General features: G+C 40.3%; 4 protein-coding genes across 5 annotated transcripts; 2 read left to right on the top strand and 2 right to left on the bottom strand.

Moving 5' to 3' along the window:
* The first annotated feature begins 93 nt into the window (after positions 1–93).
* On the top strand, positions 94–6,838 carry LOC139634407 (protein naked cuticle homolog 2-like). Of its 2 annotated transcripts, XM_071500846.1 has the most exons (9): positions 98–433; positions 527–553; positions 646–725; positions 4,147–4,201; positions 4,594–4,685; positions 4,917–5,012; positions 5,095–5,230; positions 5,418–5,561; positions 5,681–6,838. In XM_071500846.1, the coding sequence occupies exons 1-9, from the start codon at positions 403–405 to the stop codon at positions 6,118–6,120; spliced, it is 1,101 nt and encodes a 366-aa protein (XP_071356947.1). In that variant the 5' UTR covers positions 98–402; the 3' UTR covers positions 6,121–6,838. The 2 variants fall into 2 exon arrangements, with proteins under 2 accessions (XP_071356948.1, XP_071356947.1); XM_071500847.1 differs by lacking the exon at positions 5,418–5,561 and having other exon boundaries at positions 94–433.
* A 560-nt stretch (positions 6,839–7,398) lies between these two features.
* lrrc14b (leucine rich repeat containing 14B) lies at positions 7,399–10,398 on the top strand. Its single transcript, XM_071500440.1, has 3 exons — positions 7,399–7,836; positions 8,076–8,704; positions 9,263–10,398. Exons 1-3 carry the CDS (start codon positions 7,561–7,563, stop codon positions 9,936–9,938), a joined length of 1,581 nt encoding a protein of 526 aa, XP_071356541.1. The 5' UTR covers positions 7,399–7,560; the 3' UTR covers positions 9,939–10,398.
* Positions 10,399–10,435: 37 nt separating this feature from the next.
* uqcrb (ubiquinol-cytochrome c reductase binding protein) lies at positions 10,436–12,659 on the bottom strand. Its single transcript, XM_071500442.1, has 4 exons — positions 12,573–12,659; positions 11,303–11,371; positions 10,967–11,133; positions 10,436–10,641 (listed from the first exon to the last, which is right to left on the bottom strand). The coding sequence occupies exons 1-4, from the start codon at positions 12,649–12,651 to the stop codon at positions 10,564–10,566; spliced, it is 393 nt and encodes a 130-aa protein (XP_071356543.1). The 5' UTR covers positions 12,652–12,659; the 3' UTR covers positions 10,436–10,563.
* Positions 12,660–12,704: 45 nt separating this feature from the next.
* Positions 12,705–16,664, bottom strand: mterf3 (mitochondrial transcription termination factor 3). The gene is made up of 8 exons (XM_071500441.1): positions 16,581–16,664; positions 15,337–15,704; positions 15,051–15,203; positions 14,699–14,888; positions 14,364–14,511; positions 14,174–14,245; positions 13,890–14,051; positions 12,705–13,773 (listed from the first exon to the last, which is right to left on the bottom strand). Exons 2-8 carry the CDS (start codon positions 15,695–15,697, stop codon positions 13,579–13,581), a joined length of 1,281 nt encoding a protein of 426 aa, XP_071356542.1. The 5' UTR covers positions 15,698–15,704; positions 16,581–16,664; the 3' UTR covers positions 12,705–13,578.
* Between the last annotated feature and the right edge of the window lie 139 nt (positions 16,665–16,803).

The raw sequence follows: 16,803 nt of genomic DNA, 5'->3' as shown, positions 1-16,803 counted from the left end.
TTAGTGCAATAAAAGTAGCAAAAAATAAGATAAGACATTAAATATAATCAAAACATATTTCCAGCACAAGCTATTTTACAAATTTATTGTTAAGTGTCACAACAAGAAACTTTCTCCCATCGTTGCCCACCAAGAAACAAAACAGCGGTCTAGTCAGCCTCACCGAATGCAACCGAAGGAGGAAGTGCGCAGGAGTGAAGCCTCTCGCTCTGCCTTTACGCTCTTGGATGATCATTCCCGGCCGAACAGCCGAGCTTCACCTCGTCGGTGAGATTCCCTGTGTGCGGCAGAAAGTCTCCCGGCGCACCAGCGGGGGAATGGATGTGGGTTCACCAACGTTAGATTTATTTTTCCCTCATGGGCTGGATATTATGAACTTTTCCTGATCAAAAACTAAAAGGCATGAGTATGGGAAAATTCCAGTCAAAACTTGGTGAGACATTACATTAAATAAGCCTGTTTTTAAATGAGAGACTGTAGCTTACTATCACACATCGCATTTATTATTCTCTCTTTATCTGGGCAGCTTTGAAACGCAGACAGAGCCCTGAAGGTAAGACAGTCAGATACAACTACTGTGTGGTATACTTACATCATACATGTGTTTGTACATGTGTTAACATACTAACTCTCGCGTTTTTCCAGGTGGTAGTCCGGCCTCCGGTGTGCTGACTTGTCAGGGGGAATTGGAGCGAATTTACATTCACAAAGGCAAACTGACAGAGGTAGAAATCAGTTCTTATAATTTATGCTTATTTTGCAGATATAATTTAGTAATAGTCTATATATATAATTACAACAAGACATATTCAGATGCAAGTTAAAAATACACTCAGCGGGCATCCACCTCAGGTATTTTAGAAGCTATTTAAAAAAAAAAAAAAAAAAAAAATCAGTGGTCTGGTATTAACAGATAACTGGCCACATTTTAATCACAGCCAGAGGTTTGATATTTGATTTATAATTTAGTTAATTTAGACCCTGTGGCTCTAGAGATGTTATATCAATATAATGGAGGATTTTTCTTCATCTGAACCAATCAGTGTGTCCAGTGTGGCTGTACTAATCAAATGACTTTACTTGACCTTAAATTGCTTGTATGTAAAACCAAATAGGTATTTGAAGGCAGAGTTCTCCTCCAGCACATACCCCGAAGAGCTGTACATTAATCCACAGAGGTGTGTTCCTATAGTGCAGAAAAACAAGCAGCAGGCAAAAACACAAACACTAGCAGCCTCATCATACTGGTGTGTTGCAGTGCCAGCAGCTTCATCTCAGTGAAGCCAGTTTGGGGGACAAACAGTATTTGCTCACATCACATCCAAGAGACATAAAAGGTGTTTGGAGGTAGTCGTATATTTATTCTTCCGCCCTTCCTCCTCCATCTCTATAAAGAGGCGTCCAAGTCTGTGAAGTGCAGCACAGCCACCCCCCCCCCCCCCTCCAAACAGCAAGGTCTTTATACAGCACCTCACTGAAAAAAAAAGTCTCCACATCTGGTACTGCTTTCCTTCACCAGCCAGACAGAATGTGAGGCTGTGGGGGGAAGAGGAAAAAGATGTGGGGAGGGGTGTTTGGAGCTGTAGAGGGGTGGGCATTTGATTGCATAAATGGCATCACATGTAGACCGTTAGCGTAATGAAGCAGTCACGTTTGGAGCGTGGATACTGAGAGATAGTCTTATAATCCAGAGAGGATGTCCCACTTATTTTGTTTTATTCATGAAAGACTGTGGAAGCTGGTGACAGTCACATACTCTCCTAATAACTATAAACACGCTGATTTAATCTGTATAACCGGATTTTGTTGTGAAAGTAAGCTTCCAAGGATCACAGGGTTTCTTGTAGGAACAGTACATTCCCTTATACGTCCATCTCAAGTATAATACGATAACCATCCAACATGTCAGGTTTACTTTTCTTAAGTTTCATCTTCCAGCACAGCTGTTGAAGTTATGAGATTTGATGTGAGTTATCACTGGTTTCGTTGTTTTGAGGTTCATGAAGCGTTGGAGGCAGAGGATATTTGTGCCATGCTATATGAAACGCCTGGAAAGTTGTACAGTTTGGAAAAAGATGTCAACTGTGCCAACTCATTTAAGGCTTTGTGGTAGGGGTGCTGTGCTTGTTAATAATAGGGGTGATTAGATTTTCCAAGCTAATATAGTTTGACACTCCATGACAGAACGGTGTAAACTGTAAATGTGAAAGACATCTCAATGTATGTTTTCTGTCAGCTTTTGGTGTTAAATGAACTACACAATGAAGTCTTGGCGTTAACTTTATATTTAAAGTATTTTCCTTGTTTATTTTATCATTTTTTTCACAGAAAAACCATTTTTTTCACAGAAAAAAAAAGGTAAAATAAACAAACAAACAAACAAATAAATAAATAAATACAGGAAATAAAAGTTTTTCAAAGTAAAATCAATCTTAAAGTATTTATGCAGTGTTGTAAAATGTATACCATAACACAGATGATTTAGCAGTGACATTTATAGACATCTGCGTATTGTTGAAGATAACTAGTGAGAAAAAATGTGTTGTGGGACAACAACTAAAGACACATTCACGTTGTCTGTTTACATAGTTGACTCTCAGTTACCAGTGACTCAGGATCAGATGTTGGCGACTTCACTTTCTGAAGAAGCACAAACCTGTTTGCTTTGCTTTGATCTCTAAGTGAAATCAGTTTGTGTGTGCATGTGTGTGTGTGTGTGTGTGTTCATAGACACAAAGTGAGTATTGTAACATTCATGAGAAGAGTTTTCATCTCTTCATGTGTCAGCTTTATATTGTCTGACATAATTAACAACAAGGAGTGGTTGCTTTGGCTTCTGCACACTAAGTTCCTTTGTTTGGAGAGGGAATACACCCTTCAGTCCCAGGTAACACCAACATATTCTGTGAGTTCAAAGTGGAGCTTATGTTTTTTTTGGCAGCTAAAATCCATCTTGCATGCCACAGTTATGAACCAAGAGACCACGGTAATCTGGTTTGTCCAGGTATATCCTTCTTTTATCTGAAAACATGGAGAATTTTCAGTTTTCTTGTTGGTGTATCACATGTTTGCACAGTTTGATATAAACAGTTTGACATTTCTGTGAGAACGGGTACTGTTCTGTTCATCAAATGGGTCTGAAATGCCCTTTTCTATCTAATATAATACATTAATGTATATACACTGAGTTAACAATGATTAACTGGTGAACTACTCATAAGTGCCGAAGTAATCAGTGTCATCTCTCCATGTCCCATCTCCGTCCTCCCTCACAGTGAAACCTCTTTTCAGAAAGGCTGTCACACAGTCTTGCTCCATTTTACCAGCACTTGAAACTTTGTGATGCCAGAATGGGGGCATGAATGGATGTTGCATCATGAAGGTATTCAAAAGAAAAGACTACAGGATTCGACCAGCTGCGCACCTTTCTGCTACCTGCATCATTACTCCCTCACCTCCCACCTTATTCCACTGGAAATCGAACCCAGGATCAAAGCTTCACAGCAGGCCGAGCGTGACAGGCAGAGAGAAGAGGGTGGAGAGAGATAGCCCGTGTTGTGTGTATGTGAACGTGTGTGTGGGTGTGAAGTCATCTTATCATTCCTTTTGTTGCTTATCTGCATCTGCCCGGACATCAGTGTGATGTTTGTGATGCATTGTTGTGTTGAGAGATGAGAAATGTCTTGTTGGTGCTTTCAGTCCTCTCTCGCTTTGCAGATACAATATGTGTGATCAGATGTTATAGAAATGCATATTAGTGTTAATGATCTGTTCTATAGTTTACTAAACTTACAAACTTAACTACTTGACAAAGAAGTGACAGGTGGTACCTGTTTTGGATGTTAACCCCTAAAAAATCATTATCTTTTCCAAAGATTGGCGCATCCCAGTGGCTGGAATTTAATTATGTGATGTAGTCAGAGCTGATGTTGAATATTACTGAAGTGGTGTCTGTTACAGCTTCCTAGAAAGACTTACATAAAAACCACAGATGTTCAGGGATTGTTCAGCTCTGCTCACATCTAGAGATCCATCCCAGCGCTCGTGGGACATGAAAATCACTTAATTGCTTCCTCTCCCCTTTCTCGCTCCCTCTGTTAGCATGTGTGCTCTGTGCTGATTTACGCTCTGTCTCTTTTCTCACAGAACTTGTACGTAGAATTGAGGGAAAACAAATCCGACCATAATTGCAACCTTAAGGGTGAGTACAGAATTGTGGCATCACACTGACGTTGTTCACTTTGATGTATTATGAGGGCCTTAATTGTTATTGTGTTGGTTCAGCGCATTACCAGGTTAGCCGCAGAAGCGTTAACATGTCATACGTATTTGCTTTCCTAGGGGGAAAAAAAGAAATTGTGACATTAAACATATCTGTTTTCTATTTGTGTGGAAAGTTTGGACCTTTGGATGTACAGCTTTCAGTCAGCTTTTAGTTTCCTCTCTGCTGCCAAACATTCATTGAAAACTTATAACAAGGAATAAATGAATTACAAAGGCACATCATGTTAACACAATAGTGATTGTAGCTGCCCTCAAACTTTGGGTGTGCTCATTATTGTTATTCACAATCCAGCTTTATGTGTTGTTTAGTGGTTTTGCCGCCAAAGAAGACACTTAACAGGGACAAAAGCATCCACTTCCAGGTCAATAAACGGACAAAGAAGAAGAAAAACTATGCTGGTGTGAGTGTTTATCTTCATGCTTCTGACTAAAAGCTTGTGGGTGAAACAAGATGGCTGTGATAGTGTGTCTGCATTTTTATAGTACTGATAATTGTAAGTTGTGTGTTTGTTTCTGTGTTTTAGAAGTACTGTTACTGAATTAACGAGCAAGCGAGAGATGTTGAACTATTCCTCTAAATGCCCATCACAGTAGCACTAAGCTTGTTATTCTGATAATATGTGCGTATACAGGACACACAGTGTGACCTGGAGCTTGAGGAGGACTCTCAGCAGGAGTGGGTCTTCACACTGTACAATTTTGACAACAGCGGCAAGGTCACAAAGGAGGTAGCTTTCTTTCATCTTTGTTGTCAAATTAATTCAAATTTAAAGTATCTGTGTACACAGTTTGCATGTGTGTGTTCTGCAGGATATGTCCAGTCTGATACAGACCATTTATGAGGTTCTAGAGGCATCAGTCAAGCAGCCTTGTGGTGATAACACACCCCTGAAGATCAAGCTAGCTGTCACTCCCTCAGCTTGCCCAGACAAGCGCTCACAAACGGGTAAATTGAAATTTTTATTGTGGCTTTAGGAACCATGAGTATCATTTGTGGGGGAAACACTTAGGATCCAAAGTGTCACTGTGCCAAGACTACCTGGTTCAAAATGGTTGGGATTAAGACTTCAGGACTACAAGTCAGGATTTGACTTGTTGACTTGTATTTTGTCCCCCTCTCATTAAAAAAACAGACATAGAGAAGGAGCAGAGTGCGTCTCAGGAGATAGGAAGCCCAATAAGGAAACTCTATTGTGAGGATGAAAACATAGAGCGCAGAAACCACTACCTGGATCTAGCTGGCATTGAAAACTACACCTCAAAATTTGACAATTCAGGTATAGAAACGCCTCCTTTATTGTTATGGCCAGTGCAAACATCTCACTTCATGAACTGATGTATTGTTTAATCGGGAAACTCTTTTTAAGTATAATTGGTATTTCCTTTTTGTTTCCAGAGTCAACCTGTCAGGAGCCCACACACCAAGCTCACTCTGCTCTTCAGCACCACACAGTGGTGGGAAGAGAGAGCTGCATCTCCCCTGAGTCTCCCAGATGTCTCTCTAGCCATTATTCCCTGAAAAGTAAACCCATATCATCGGGGAAGGACAGGAGCAGAGGGGAGGGAAAGTCCTGCAGGTTGCACGGCCATCCTACCCAGTCTCACCCTCCAGCTCATAGTGTGCTCCAACGTACCCACAGCAAGAGGCTTCGCTCCAGGGTACAAGATGCCCCCACACCCCTTAGACACCTTGGCTCCCAGGTTCAGCCTGGGGTTGAAAGGGAAATACTACATAAACCTCGGGCCTCCTGTGGGGCCCCTCTAACTCAGAGACATGAGCACCATCACCATCATGAGCACCATCATCATCACCATCACCACTATCATCCTTCATAAATGCATTTCAAACACATAATGTATGAAACTGGATTGAGGCTCTCATGAGAGGAGATGGTGTAGTCACATTATCGGATATATGGGTAGTTTGGGAGGTAAAATGCTACTCAGCAGGTCCTTGAGTCACCTCCCTTACATTATATTCACTCTTTGGTGGAATCCGGCTTAGGCACTGTTATCTAATGTAAACAATGTCCTGTAAGATTACACTCTCTACATCCTGGAAGGTCAGTTCATTGTTGTCTGAAGGACACTTTATAGCGCTTTAGATTGACTGTACGCTCTCAGGTAAATTACCACTTAAACTATACGATTCGAAAGTCCACTATGTAGTATTATATAATGCCTGTATTTTGAACTCTACCCAGTATTATATATTAACAACATATCTCTTTTCTGTTTCAGGATAATGTGCAAATTAATATACAGTATGTCTGTCATGCTTAAAAGGTCTTTAATCTGGTTATTCTGACATGGCAACGTATTTGCTTTCTGACCCAATGTGGGTATCACTGAACAAATATTTCAGGGGAGAGAAGCTTCCCTTTGAACAGAAAAACAAATGTTTGCATTGTATTTCTGGGCACTATATGTTGTTTGTAATTGTATTTTTCTATATCAGTGGCACAATACACACATTATAATGTCACACTGAGATACACTCTGCTAAAGATAGCAGGATATATTTCAGGTGTCTAAAACAACTTTAAACATATGGGGGTGGGGGGGGGGGGGGTGGGGGGGGGGGTTTAAGACTCTAAATTTGCACCAATAGGATGCTGTCATGAAAGAGGCAGAGATACCTGTGTCTCCACTGACAGAAGCCTCAGTAGACCATAATCCATTGCAAGGACACAACGTGTCTTGAGGATGGTAAAAGCTATTTTTTATAAAGCAGATTCAATATTCAAGATCAACAAGTAAATTGAAGCACTTCATAACAAATCAGATAAAATATCTCAGTCCTCAAAGTTGGATTATTCCTGTATTGCTGTTCTATTTCTGTCCTCAAAATACTGTCTTTGTTTTTTGTGTTTTATTTTTTTTTTGTTTGTTTGTTTGTTTTGTTGAGTTCTTGCGTAGTGTAAGCCTCACACAGAGGTGTTGTGAATAGTAGCAGGTCTCCCAGTGGCATTCAAATGCTCTTCCTACTTATCTGTCTGGCAAAAGTTGCAAATAGACACCATGCCCCAACGAAGGACATGAGACAGCTGTTTCTATAATTAACTTCAACCCTCTTACCTACCACGAGACCCTCGTGCCTCGTTCCTGCCTCACCACAGCAAGCACTGTCCCAGATAAATGCACCCAGGCAGACACGAAACAGAAGATATCAACAAAGCAGCAAACGGAGGAAGCAAAACACTGACACGCAGAGCTGTTTGACAGCAGCTTCTACCAAGAAACTAGTACAACAAGCAGCGAGAAAAACCTGGAAGCATGAAGTCTCTGCGATTCCTCGCTGCTGAGGGCTTCGTTCAGACTGGTCCAACTGCTCTGGAGAACCTCAACTGTGTGTCTTTTAATCTCTACCCACTTCTCTTCAAGGCCTGCTACCTCCACGAACAGCCTAACTTACTGCGTGCTCTGGTTCAAACATGGCCTCTTCCCGAGCTCAACCTACAAAGGCTCTTGGGAAAGACAGTCGACTGTCAGAATGACCTCACCTCACGCACCTGCCGACTTTGTCTGGAGGCGATTCTGACGGGCTTAAAGGTACCTAGATGTTCTACAGTATGATATGAGTGCACCTGATCACATTCATGTCATACTCACATTACCCTTGCATTTTTTACCATGTCCTTTAATCTTCTTGCTCTGAATGTTTAGGCTCTCAATCAGTTGGCCCAAACACACTTGCGTGACTTGTTATTGGCTTACAATGATCATGACTTGTGAAAAAGTGGATCAGATAATCAAAATATGTTACCACAATTTTCTCTTGTTTTCTGGAGGATTATGTGCTGTCTCCGCAAAGAATTTATGTGAAGTGCCTTCATGTGGTGGACCTCACTTCTCTGAAAGACATCGAGCATCAGGACTGCCCCTGCCGGTCCACCCTGGGCCGATGGGCAAGAACCCAGCTCCTGACCCGAATGTGCTATGAGACCATGGTGGCCATGCAAGCCAGCGATGTGTCCCAATCTGCCTTTGAAACATCCATTGATGTCCGTCTGAACGGCTTTGTCACAGGCCGCAACTATGAGCTGGTGACTCAGGCCTTCCTCCTCCTCCGCTACTGCCCACTGAAGCTTCGTTTTGTTGGTTTTCGGGCTGATTCCCTCGCTCTCAAGCAGCTTTTCTATGTTCTTCGACTAGCAGAACCCGAGTCCGTCACAAAACTGGAGATGGTCCACAATGTTCCCCTGGAGGCTGCACACCTGGAGGTTCTGCTCTCCAAGGTGGAATTCCCTAAATTAGAGTCTCTGACCCTGCCGGCGGGTGCGTTGGATATTAGGAGGTTAGGGTTTGATGATGATGACCTGCTGGCCACCATTGGCAACCTGCTGGCACAGCTGAGCAGCCTGACTGAGCTCTATGTGGGATTCTCCACTCTGACTGGACACTTACGCAGACTGCTGAGGTGAGTAAATAGGCAAATGGAGAGATTAAGAAAAGAGAATAAGGTATCCTTGTTTGTCTGCATATTCATGTGAATGAGGTGACAGATGCAGATGATGGATGGCTCTGCTGTCCATCTTACATGCGCATTGTAGTCCCGAGAGCTTTTATATAGCTCACATTAATCACCTTTAATCAGAGACACAGCACGTTCCAGCTTTAAGGCTCTTGTTTAAGAATGGGAGGTATTTTGCTGTTAAAATTGTTGACATGATGCCCGTGTAAGGACAGACAGCTCCATCTGGCTACTGCCGTAGGTCAGATATACCTCGCATTGCAAATGGAAATGGAGCAGGAACATAAACACCAAATAGCAGATATGTTGAAAACAGTCTGGCACTTGATGCAATGTAAATGTTTAAAAATGAGCAAAATGTTGCAAAATAAAAGCATAGACTCAGAAATAAGTTTGAGGATTTATCAGAATGCTTACCAGATTTTTGTGTTCAAAAAGTGTTAAGGCTCAGTTGTTTCCACTGACCTTTCACTCCTCACCAACTTACCTTTTTTCTTTATCCAGTCCTCTCAACACTCCTCTGCAGTGCTTGGAGTTAGCCAACTGCTGTCTGAACCGTGTGGACATGACGTACCTGGCCAACAGCCTCCATAGTGAGGCCCTGGTCCGCCTGGACATCAGTGGGCATGACATCTTCAGCTCTTACTCCACCTCTTTCCACAAACTGCTCAGCCGCTGCTCGGCCACATTGGCCAGCCTGGCCCTTGAAGAATGTAACATCAAGGACGAACACATGGACGCCTTCACTAATGCTCTGACTTGCTGTCAGGTGTTGGAGGAGCTCAAACTACTGGGTAACCCTCTGACCTCTGTAGCCTTGCAGAGGTTATTCACCATGTTATCTGCGGGCTTTCCTAAGTTAAGGTACATAGAGGTACCAGTTCCCCGTGAGTGTTACTCAGAGGATGTTACTTATCCTCTTGATGAGTCAGTCCTACTGCAATACAACAGGGATTTGTTTCAGCAGGTCAGGGGCCGGTTGATGGGCATCCTGGAAGGAGCTGGTAGGGGGAATGTGGAGGTGTGCACCCCACTCATGGGGGCTTATGATCCAGACATTAATGAAACCAGCAATGAGCTTGGAGTATCTATGTTGAAGTCTTTCAACAGTGTAATTGGGAACTTTATAGGTACCATAACTGATGTGGACAACAGGAGAGCACAGGCTCAGAAAGATTAATAAGGTTGCCTGTAGAAGGAAGTAAATGGACTGACAGAAAACAGTCAAACTTAATTTAGTTATAGTGCTAGCACAGGTTGCTAGCAAACAGTGAAACACTGAGGGCCAACACTGTGAAGTTTGTCTGATTGAGGATTCACACAGGAATTTCATTCCTGCCTACATAGTATCTCAACAAAGGATCATAATTTTCTTCCCAGTACCTTCTACAGTCTGTAAACCACACAGCTGTGCAGTGCAAGTTGTAGCTCCTGCAGTGATTATGGTAGATACTTGAAGTTTGCAGATATTTTGTTACCTGTATCTATTGTATATGTTTTATGTCTATATTCTGGTTTAAATATTGTATATAACTGGATTTGTAAAGATAAACCTCACAAATTTGCAACATAGGGCAGATCACATTTTAACAGGTGTACATGTGATTGTCTGTTACACCAATAAATCAAATCTTAAAACAGCCTGTCATACATTACATAAAGCGTGACACTTGCAAATTTTCCGAAAATGTACATTTTTATTGAGCAGTCTTATATAGGTTACAATTCATTTTAAATTCATTTACACCAGAGGACAACCATGCATCGATTCAAGACTAGGATTAACAGCTTTGACCAGGAACCATCTATTTCTTCATCCACTCCTCTTTTTCTTTCCTCTCACGGATCACCTCATTCAAATATGGTGACAGGTAGCTGACATCCTAAAGGGAAAACATTTTTGTTGAATTTAGAGAGGGAGACATTACTATTGAACATCCTACAAAATCCTCTTTACAAAGATTTAACTTTCACTATTTTACATTTTGTCTTGATCAATTTTGACAAGTTCCCTAAATTGCTTTACACTGAAAATGCACTTTTTTCTATATGGTAGCACCTGGCTATTAACTAGGTAAGTAATTTTAGAATAAGCATGCATTGTGAAACAATTTATATTAAGAAATGCTACTACTACTTAATTAGCCCAATTTACTATTTAATCAAACATTCTGGACAAAAAAACAATTTCAAATTTGTTCTGTCTACCTCTTCAAATTTCGTCCACTTGTCTTTAGGGAGGATCTGCTGCTTCATGGACAGATCCAGGGCTCTCTTGATCCTGAAAGTCCTTTCATTGGACATGTCCTCTGGAAGCCTCCTCAGGGCCTCTTTCACATCTGAATCCTCATAGATTGTGTCATCACGCATTAAACCTGGCACAAGAAACATGCAATGCTGAACATGCTAGATAGAAAATCAATAATACAATAGCCCATGTTCATCCAAGACAATTATGTTTTCATTTGTAGGCTTGTCATGCAGTAGGCTAAGAACTAGAAGAATTGTTGGGTTTTGACCAATAACACTGTTCTTTAGACTTACCAAGCTTGTTGAAGCCACACATGTTGTAATACCATTTGCGGAATCCAAGCATTAGCCTGCCTGTCGCTGCTGCAAACATACCAAGAAAGACACACACGCAAACAGGATCAGTCAGGAAGGTGAATTGAGGGGCAAGATTACATTAAGCTTTGTGACAGATATGAGTAGGAAGGAGTATGGCTCCAACAGTGATACAGTATTACTACTACTAGAGTACTAATGTATTTTTTTCTGCCCATTAACATTTCAGATGACTCGTGTTTTTAACAGTGGTGGAAAGCAACTACATACATTTACTCAACTACTATACTTAAGTAGCTCTACTTGCTCAATCTCAAGAAGTTACAACAATGAAACATCACTTACTGATACATCAGTATTAACAGTCTAATAGATGATAATATACCAACCAAGGGATAATTTTCTGCAGAGGTGGTGCTTCTATTTTTAATACTTGCAGTACATTTTGCTGATCATATATTAGTGATTTTAGCTGAATGGGAATTTAAACCCAAGACTTTTATTTGTAATAGAATATTTTTTACATTATTGAATTGCGACATGTATAAAAGTAAATAACCCGAATACTACTTCTTCAACTGTGTTTTTGTACAGTATATACTACCTGAAATTATAGACAAAAAATTATAAATCTGTTATGTATACAGAACCAAAGGTGACTCAGTACCTCAAACTGTGAGGTTACATTATGTAACAGACAGTCACCTGTGACTTTCAGATCATATTATCCGAATAGGAAATCAAATGCTGTCTGTCAAACAGCAGATAACCTGTCCATCTGAGATCATATCGCTGAAATCATCAACTGTATTAGAATGACAGTTGAAACAACACAACACTGGCCCTAACAGTGAGGAGCTAACATTAGCAGACAACCGAGTATAGATAATACAGCATAATACCAAACACGGACTGAACAGCTGCTTGGTAAACATTTCACAAAAATAGACAAGACAGTCAGTATGTGGTTGTAACATAACTAAATACTGTTTATTTCACCGTGATTGGCACAGGCGGCCAATGCTAAGCTAATGCTAGCCTTCAAGCACCCTTAGCATCAGTTAGCACGGGGACACCAGAGGACACACACAAGTCAAATGCGCCAGAAAGCGTATTTATCAAGGCGAAATGAACATAACACGATATCATGTGATACAGTACAATCTGGGTCACGAAATGCTGGTATAACAGTATCTTCGAAGAGTTAATTAAAAACTGGACATATCAAAAAGGAGAGTCGTTCAATTACCTGGTGCCCTCGACGCCATCTTTACCACTGAGAACGACCGCGGTGCGTCATGGGAAAGGAGTATTGAGGTCATTGCCATTGCGCAACGTCACATTACGTGTTTATCATAGACCATGTAGAAAAATGTGCTTACAGATGATTTAGAATTTTATTATCGGAATCTATGAAGCAAAGTAATGTTATCGAAATCTCTCTGCAAAATATAATATAAGAGAAAGACAAAGTTAACTATGCACAGAAACAACTATCTCCTCTGGTCAGGACTGTGATTTTTTCTTTTTGAGAAATCACAGTGAATTATATCAAAAAGAAAAAGACGATGCTGTGAATTAGCATGTGACTCAGCAGCTAAGGGGGACTTTAAGGAAAACATCATTTAAAATAATGAACGTCGATTCTCTTTGATAATCTAGTCTAAATTTAATAAATCTAAGAGTAGTGGTTTTTGAACTGGACCTGACCCAGTAAGGTCTCGATGTGAGTACAATAAAACATTTCACTTCACTAGAGTGGCAGTATTAAGTAGCACATGGCAGGGAAATACTCATGTAGAATGAAAGTATTTTGAATTTGTGATTAAGTACAGTGTTAAAGTAAATGTACTTAAAGCAGTTGCATGCCAACAAAGAACAAGTGAGACCTGATCCTTTTTCAGATTGATGATGACAATCTACTCTTACAGGTAGTTTTCACTACATGACTGATCATAATTTTACACACAGTCCCTCATCTGAAGCAAATCTTATACAGAACCTTTATCGCTTTTCTGGTCTCTTATATATACACATATACGGTCATGGTAAATAAGAGCAGTACTTCAGACAGAAGAGCTGATATACACTGTTTGTATTTATCATACATCACATTTACAAAGCAAACCTTTTATTTCCAACATACTGTATGTTTAAAGACATTTAAGTCTGCATGTATCTGGCATTATGGTATTTATTCTACATGCTGAATAACTTCTTGTCTGAGGTTCACTTTTATATCTCCTAAGGAAGAATTAAAGTGTCTTTTGGAACAAATAAAAATCTTCCAATGTGGCCATAGCCAGTTCAGTGCAAAAGTTCTCATCTGGCAAGGACGCCAGGCGGTCCAGGGAGATGTAGTTGGGCAGGTTTGGGTCATACTGAGCTTTTCCGAGGTACTCAAGGAACAGGTGGCGCTCTTTGATGCGCAAGTACTTGGTATTCAGGACCTATGGGAGGAAATATGCTCAAGGTATAATTCTCAATATGAAAAGAACACAAATAAAAATAGATCCACATTGATCCTAAATTGGTTAAATAGCTGGCAACCAACAGTTCACTATACCTGTGGGAACTTGGTGATCAGGTGGTGGGGCACCTTCATGGTGTTGTGGAGGAAGTCAAATATTTGGGTTAACTTCCTTTTATTGGCAGTCAGCACTTTTGGGATGGCAATGACTATGTGTTGGATCTCATTTTGCTTAAAGCCGAACTCTATTTCACAAACCTAGGTGGATCACATTTGCACACAGACACATACACACGAAAAGAATCAAAACATTGAAAGACAGTATCTCAGGGAGTTACTCAAACAATCGATGCTAATGATGTATTTCGTTGTTTCAGTACCTTCAGATTTTCTTTAACAGGCTCCAAACTGCCACACAGTAATCTGGGTAGACGAGCTACAATGTTCCGAGTCTGGAAAGAGAAACAAACCGGCTACAATTTTCTATTCTATTTCTATCAACAAATTCATTGTTTCTTTTTGTGTAGAAAAATATCCAACACACTGTGGTAATACTCATAGAAAGCTTACATTAGAAGCACTGAGGTTGAGTTGCTGCTGATAAAACCCCAGTCTGTTGTCTAGCCTCTTCACACTGAAGTTTAGCAGATACGGAGCTCTGGAAACCATGGATGCAACAGTCTCAGAACTGAACTTCTTTGACTTGAGATAGTTCACCCTTCAACAAGCAACAAAAAAAGAAAATGTTACTCAGAAAGTCTCATTGCAGAACCTGACTTGCCACTACCATAATATATATATTATACAGAGTTAGATAAATTTGTGTAGTTTATCTCATTAGATTGATTTAATTTAGAATAAAGACATTTGAATTTGTTTCTGCTTCTGGGATCCCTTCATCTCACCTGATCTGCAGGCTTTCCAAACTCTCAGTGAGAATGAAGGGGTTGTGTGTGATGATGTAACCAAAGCGAGCGTCCTCCACCCCAATCTCTTTGAGGAACAGCAGCCTCGGAGCCACATCTGTGTTGAAGTCAAGCTTCAGCAGCATGGAGCCCACGTTGGGCCTTTGTTCAAGCTTCCATAGATTCACACCTGTGATAAGAGAAAGAGGCTGAATGATCAGTAAAAAGAGATCTGGGTGAACTGACAACTTAAAGACCATTGTCTTTACCATTATAGTTCTAAATGTGCTTCCAAATTGTTTCAATAAATATGATTAAAATGTTCTCAACAACACATCTACACTTTCATTACCTAGCTGTACCAGCTTGCTGAGTGTCTCAGACTTGTCAACGTAGTGTCTGAGAGAGGTGGATGCTGGAGGCATGGCTGCAGGAACAGATATACTGAAAGCCTCTTCATCACTGATCTCCTCTAATGCAGAAAATTCAGCAGCAGCATCCAGATCTGATAAATGAAGAAAATACAGACAGAATGGATTCAACACCCATGGGGAAAACAAAAAAGCTGAAATCTAATTATAAATGCGGATGCTCAGTGAATATAATTATATAGCCAACAACAGGAAACTGATATGTACCTAATGGCATCTGACTCTCATTCAATGGCCCAGCATCTCTGATTGGCAGCAGGGGGCTCTTGTATGCCACAACATCAGTTCTTGACAACTCTTCTGTGAACTTGTCTTCCTTAGCGTCAGTTGCCAGATGTTTGGCCGTTAATTCACCATAACCAATCATCTGTTTTTTCCACCTCTGTCTTGTCTGATTTGTTCTGTGAGTCCCCATGAAAAATGAGAATCCACTTGGGATTTTGATGGCTACATTTGTAACTGTTGTGCAATGGCGAACTGGAGTGGAATACTGCCAAGTAGTAGCCAGTGTCTTGGGACAAAGTAGACTTCTACATCTCAGACACAGCTGTGCACAGGATGAAGTCATGGCAACTCTGCAGAGAAAAAAAACAAACATGGCATGTTGGTTTGGTTTGGTTTTAATTTGCCATAAGACAACCCTAAATCACACACTTGTCCACATATTAAAAAAAAACAAACATGGGTTCAATACAACGTGAACCACATGAACAAGAAACAGTTACTATAAATAAATACTATATAACACCATGCTACTCAATATGACAATTATTATTATTGTTATTATTATTATTATTATCATCATCATCTTTAGGCAGGGGCTGTCTATCTGTCTATACTTCCTAAAAGCTTTTACAGAGGAATACAATACAGACATAGAACTAAAACTAAACTCATCAGATATAAATATAAGCAAACTTGAACAGTTGTTATGAAGTGCAAGCTACTTAGAGTTACCTATGACAAGTAAAAGATCATTTTTACTTGTAGGACAAGTCAAAGTCAATACACGAGATAGATTTAGTCATGCTGATTCTGTACACGCTATTGCATAATATGCATTTACACTAAAATATATAGTCTGGTACAGAAAGCTGATGTAGCATTGCACTCTTATTTCCCAGGACTTGTGTTCGACCTCTGATGGCTAGTTTAGCTGTTCCTGTGTGTGATGGCCTGTAGAAAACAAACACAAAACTTAACCACCAAGTGTTTTCCATATCTACAGCAAAGGCTGTTTGAATAATTTACCTTTCAATTTGTTGTGGATACATACAGGTAAGATGTAAACCAGTAAAAAATTTGAGACCGAATTGTTACCCTGCAAGATGTGAGCTATAGACACATCTATAGTCGTTAGGTCCGAGCAAGCTAGCTGGACAACAACCCTCTGTAAATCCTGTATAAAACGTAAATGAGACAAAGGCAACAAATTACTTTTTTTTACTCACATTTTGTAGTAAATGTAGTGAATCCTTAAATCAGCTCCTTCATTCAGTGAGGTCTCACTTAAGGTCCAGTGTTTTCATGTGCTCAATACCGGAAGAATTTACCGGAAATCTCACAATTTGGGATGTACCACAGTGGTGTATGCGTGGGTGAAACTGTTGCCTTAAATGCACTCATGAGGGTGAATAATTTTGAAAAAAAAAGTATAAATCATTTATTAATCAC

The sequence above is a fragment of the Trachinotus anak genome, unplaced genomic scaffold (assembly GCF_046630095.1).
Source record: "Trachinotus anak isolate AG129_WGS33_773 ecotype Australia unplaced genomic scaffold, CSIRO_AGI_Tana_v1 ptg000016l, whole genome shotgun sequence".
In the NCBI taxonomy this organism is placed as follows: Eukaryota; Metazoa; Chordata; class Actinopteri; order Carangiformes; family Carangidae; genus Trachinotus; species Trachinotus anak.
This window is presented reverse-complemented; position numbering and strand designations above follow the sequence as displayed.

Bases quoted from the DNA above. Each gene is read 5' to 3' on its own strand.
- LOC139634407 (XM_071500846.1), top strand. From the start codon at position 403: ATGAGTATGGGAAAATTCCAGTCAAAACTTG. The intron at 726-4,146 runs GTAGAAATCAGT...CTTTTCTCACAG, and splicing joins ACAAAGGCAAACTGACAGAG to AACTTGTACGTAGAATTGAG. The intron at 5,013-5,094 runs GTAGCTTTCTTT...TGTGTTCTGCAG, and splicing joins GCGGCAAGGTCACAAAGGAG to GATATGTCCAGTCTGATACA.
- lrrc14b (XM_071500440.1), top strand. From the start codon at position 7,561: ATGAAGTCTCTGCGATTCCTCGCTGCTGAGGGCTTCGTTCAGACTGGT. The intron at 7,837-8,075 runs GTACCTAGATGT...TGTTTTCTGGAG, and splicing joins CGATTCTGACGGGCTTAAAG to GATTATGTGCTGTCTCCGCA. The intron at 8,705-9,262 runs GTGAGTAAATAG...TTCTTTATCCAG, and splicing joins CACTTACGCAGACTGCTGAG to TCCTCTCAACACTCCTCTGC.
- uqcrb (XM_071500442.1), bottom strand. From the start codon at position 12,651: ATGGCAATGACCTCAATACTCCTTTCCCATGACGCACCGCGGTCGTTC. The intron at 11,372-12,572 runs GTAATTGAACGA...GTATGTTTGCAG, and splicing joins GATGGCGTCGAGGGCACCAG to CAGCGACAGGCAGGCTAATG. The intron at 11,134-11,302 runs GTAAGTCTAAAG...TTCTTGTGCCAG, and splicing joins GTGTGGCTTCAACAAGCTTG to GTTTAATGCGTGATGACACA.
- mterf3 (XM_071500441.1), bottom strand. From the start codon at position 15,697: ATGACTTCATCCTGTGCACAGCTGTGTCTGAGATGTAGAAGTCTACTT. The intron at 15,204-15,336 runs GTACATATCAGT...TTCATTTATCAG, and splicing joins TGAGAGTCAGATGCCATTAG to ATCTGGATGCTGCTGCTGAA. The intron at 14,512-14,698 runs GTGAGATGAAGG...TGCTTGTTGAAG, and splicing joins TTGGAAAGCCTGCAGATCAG to GGTGAACTATCTCAAGTCAA.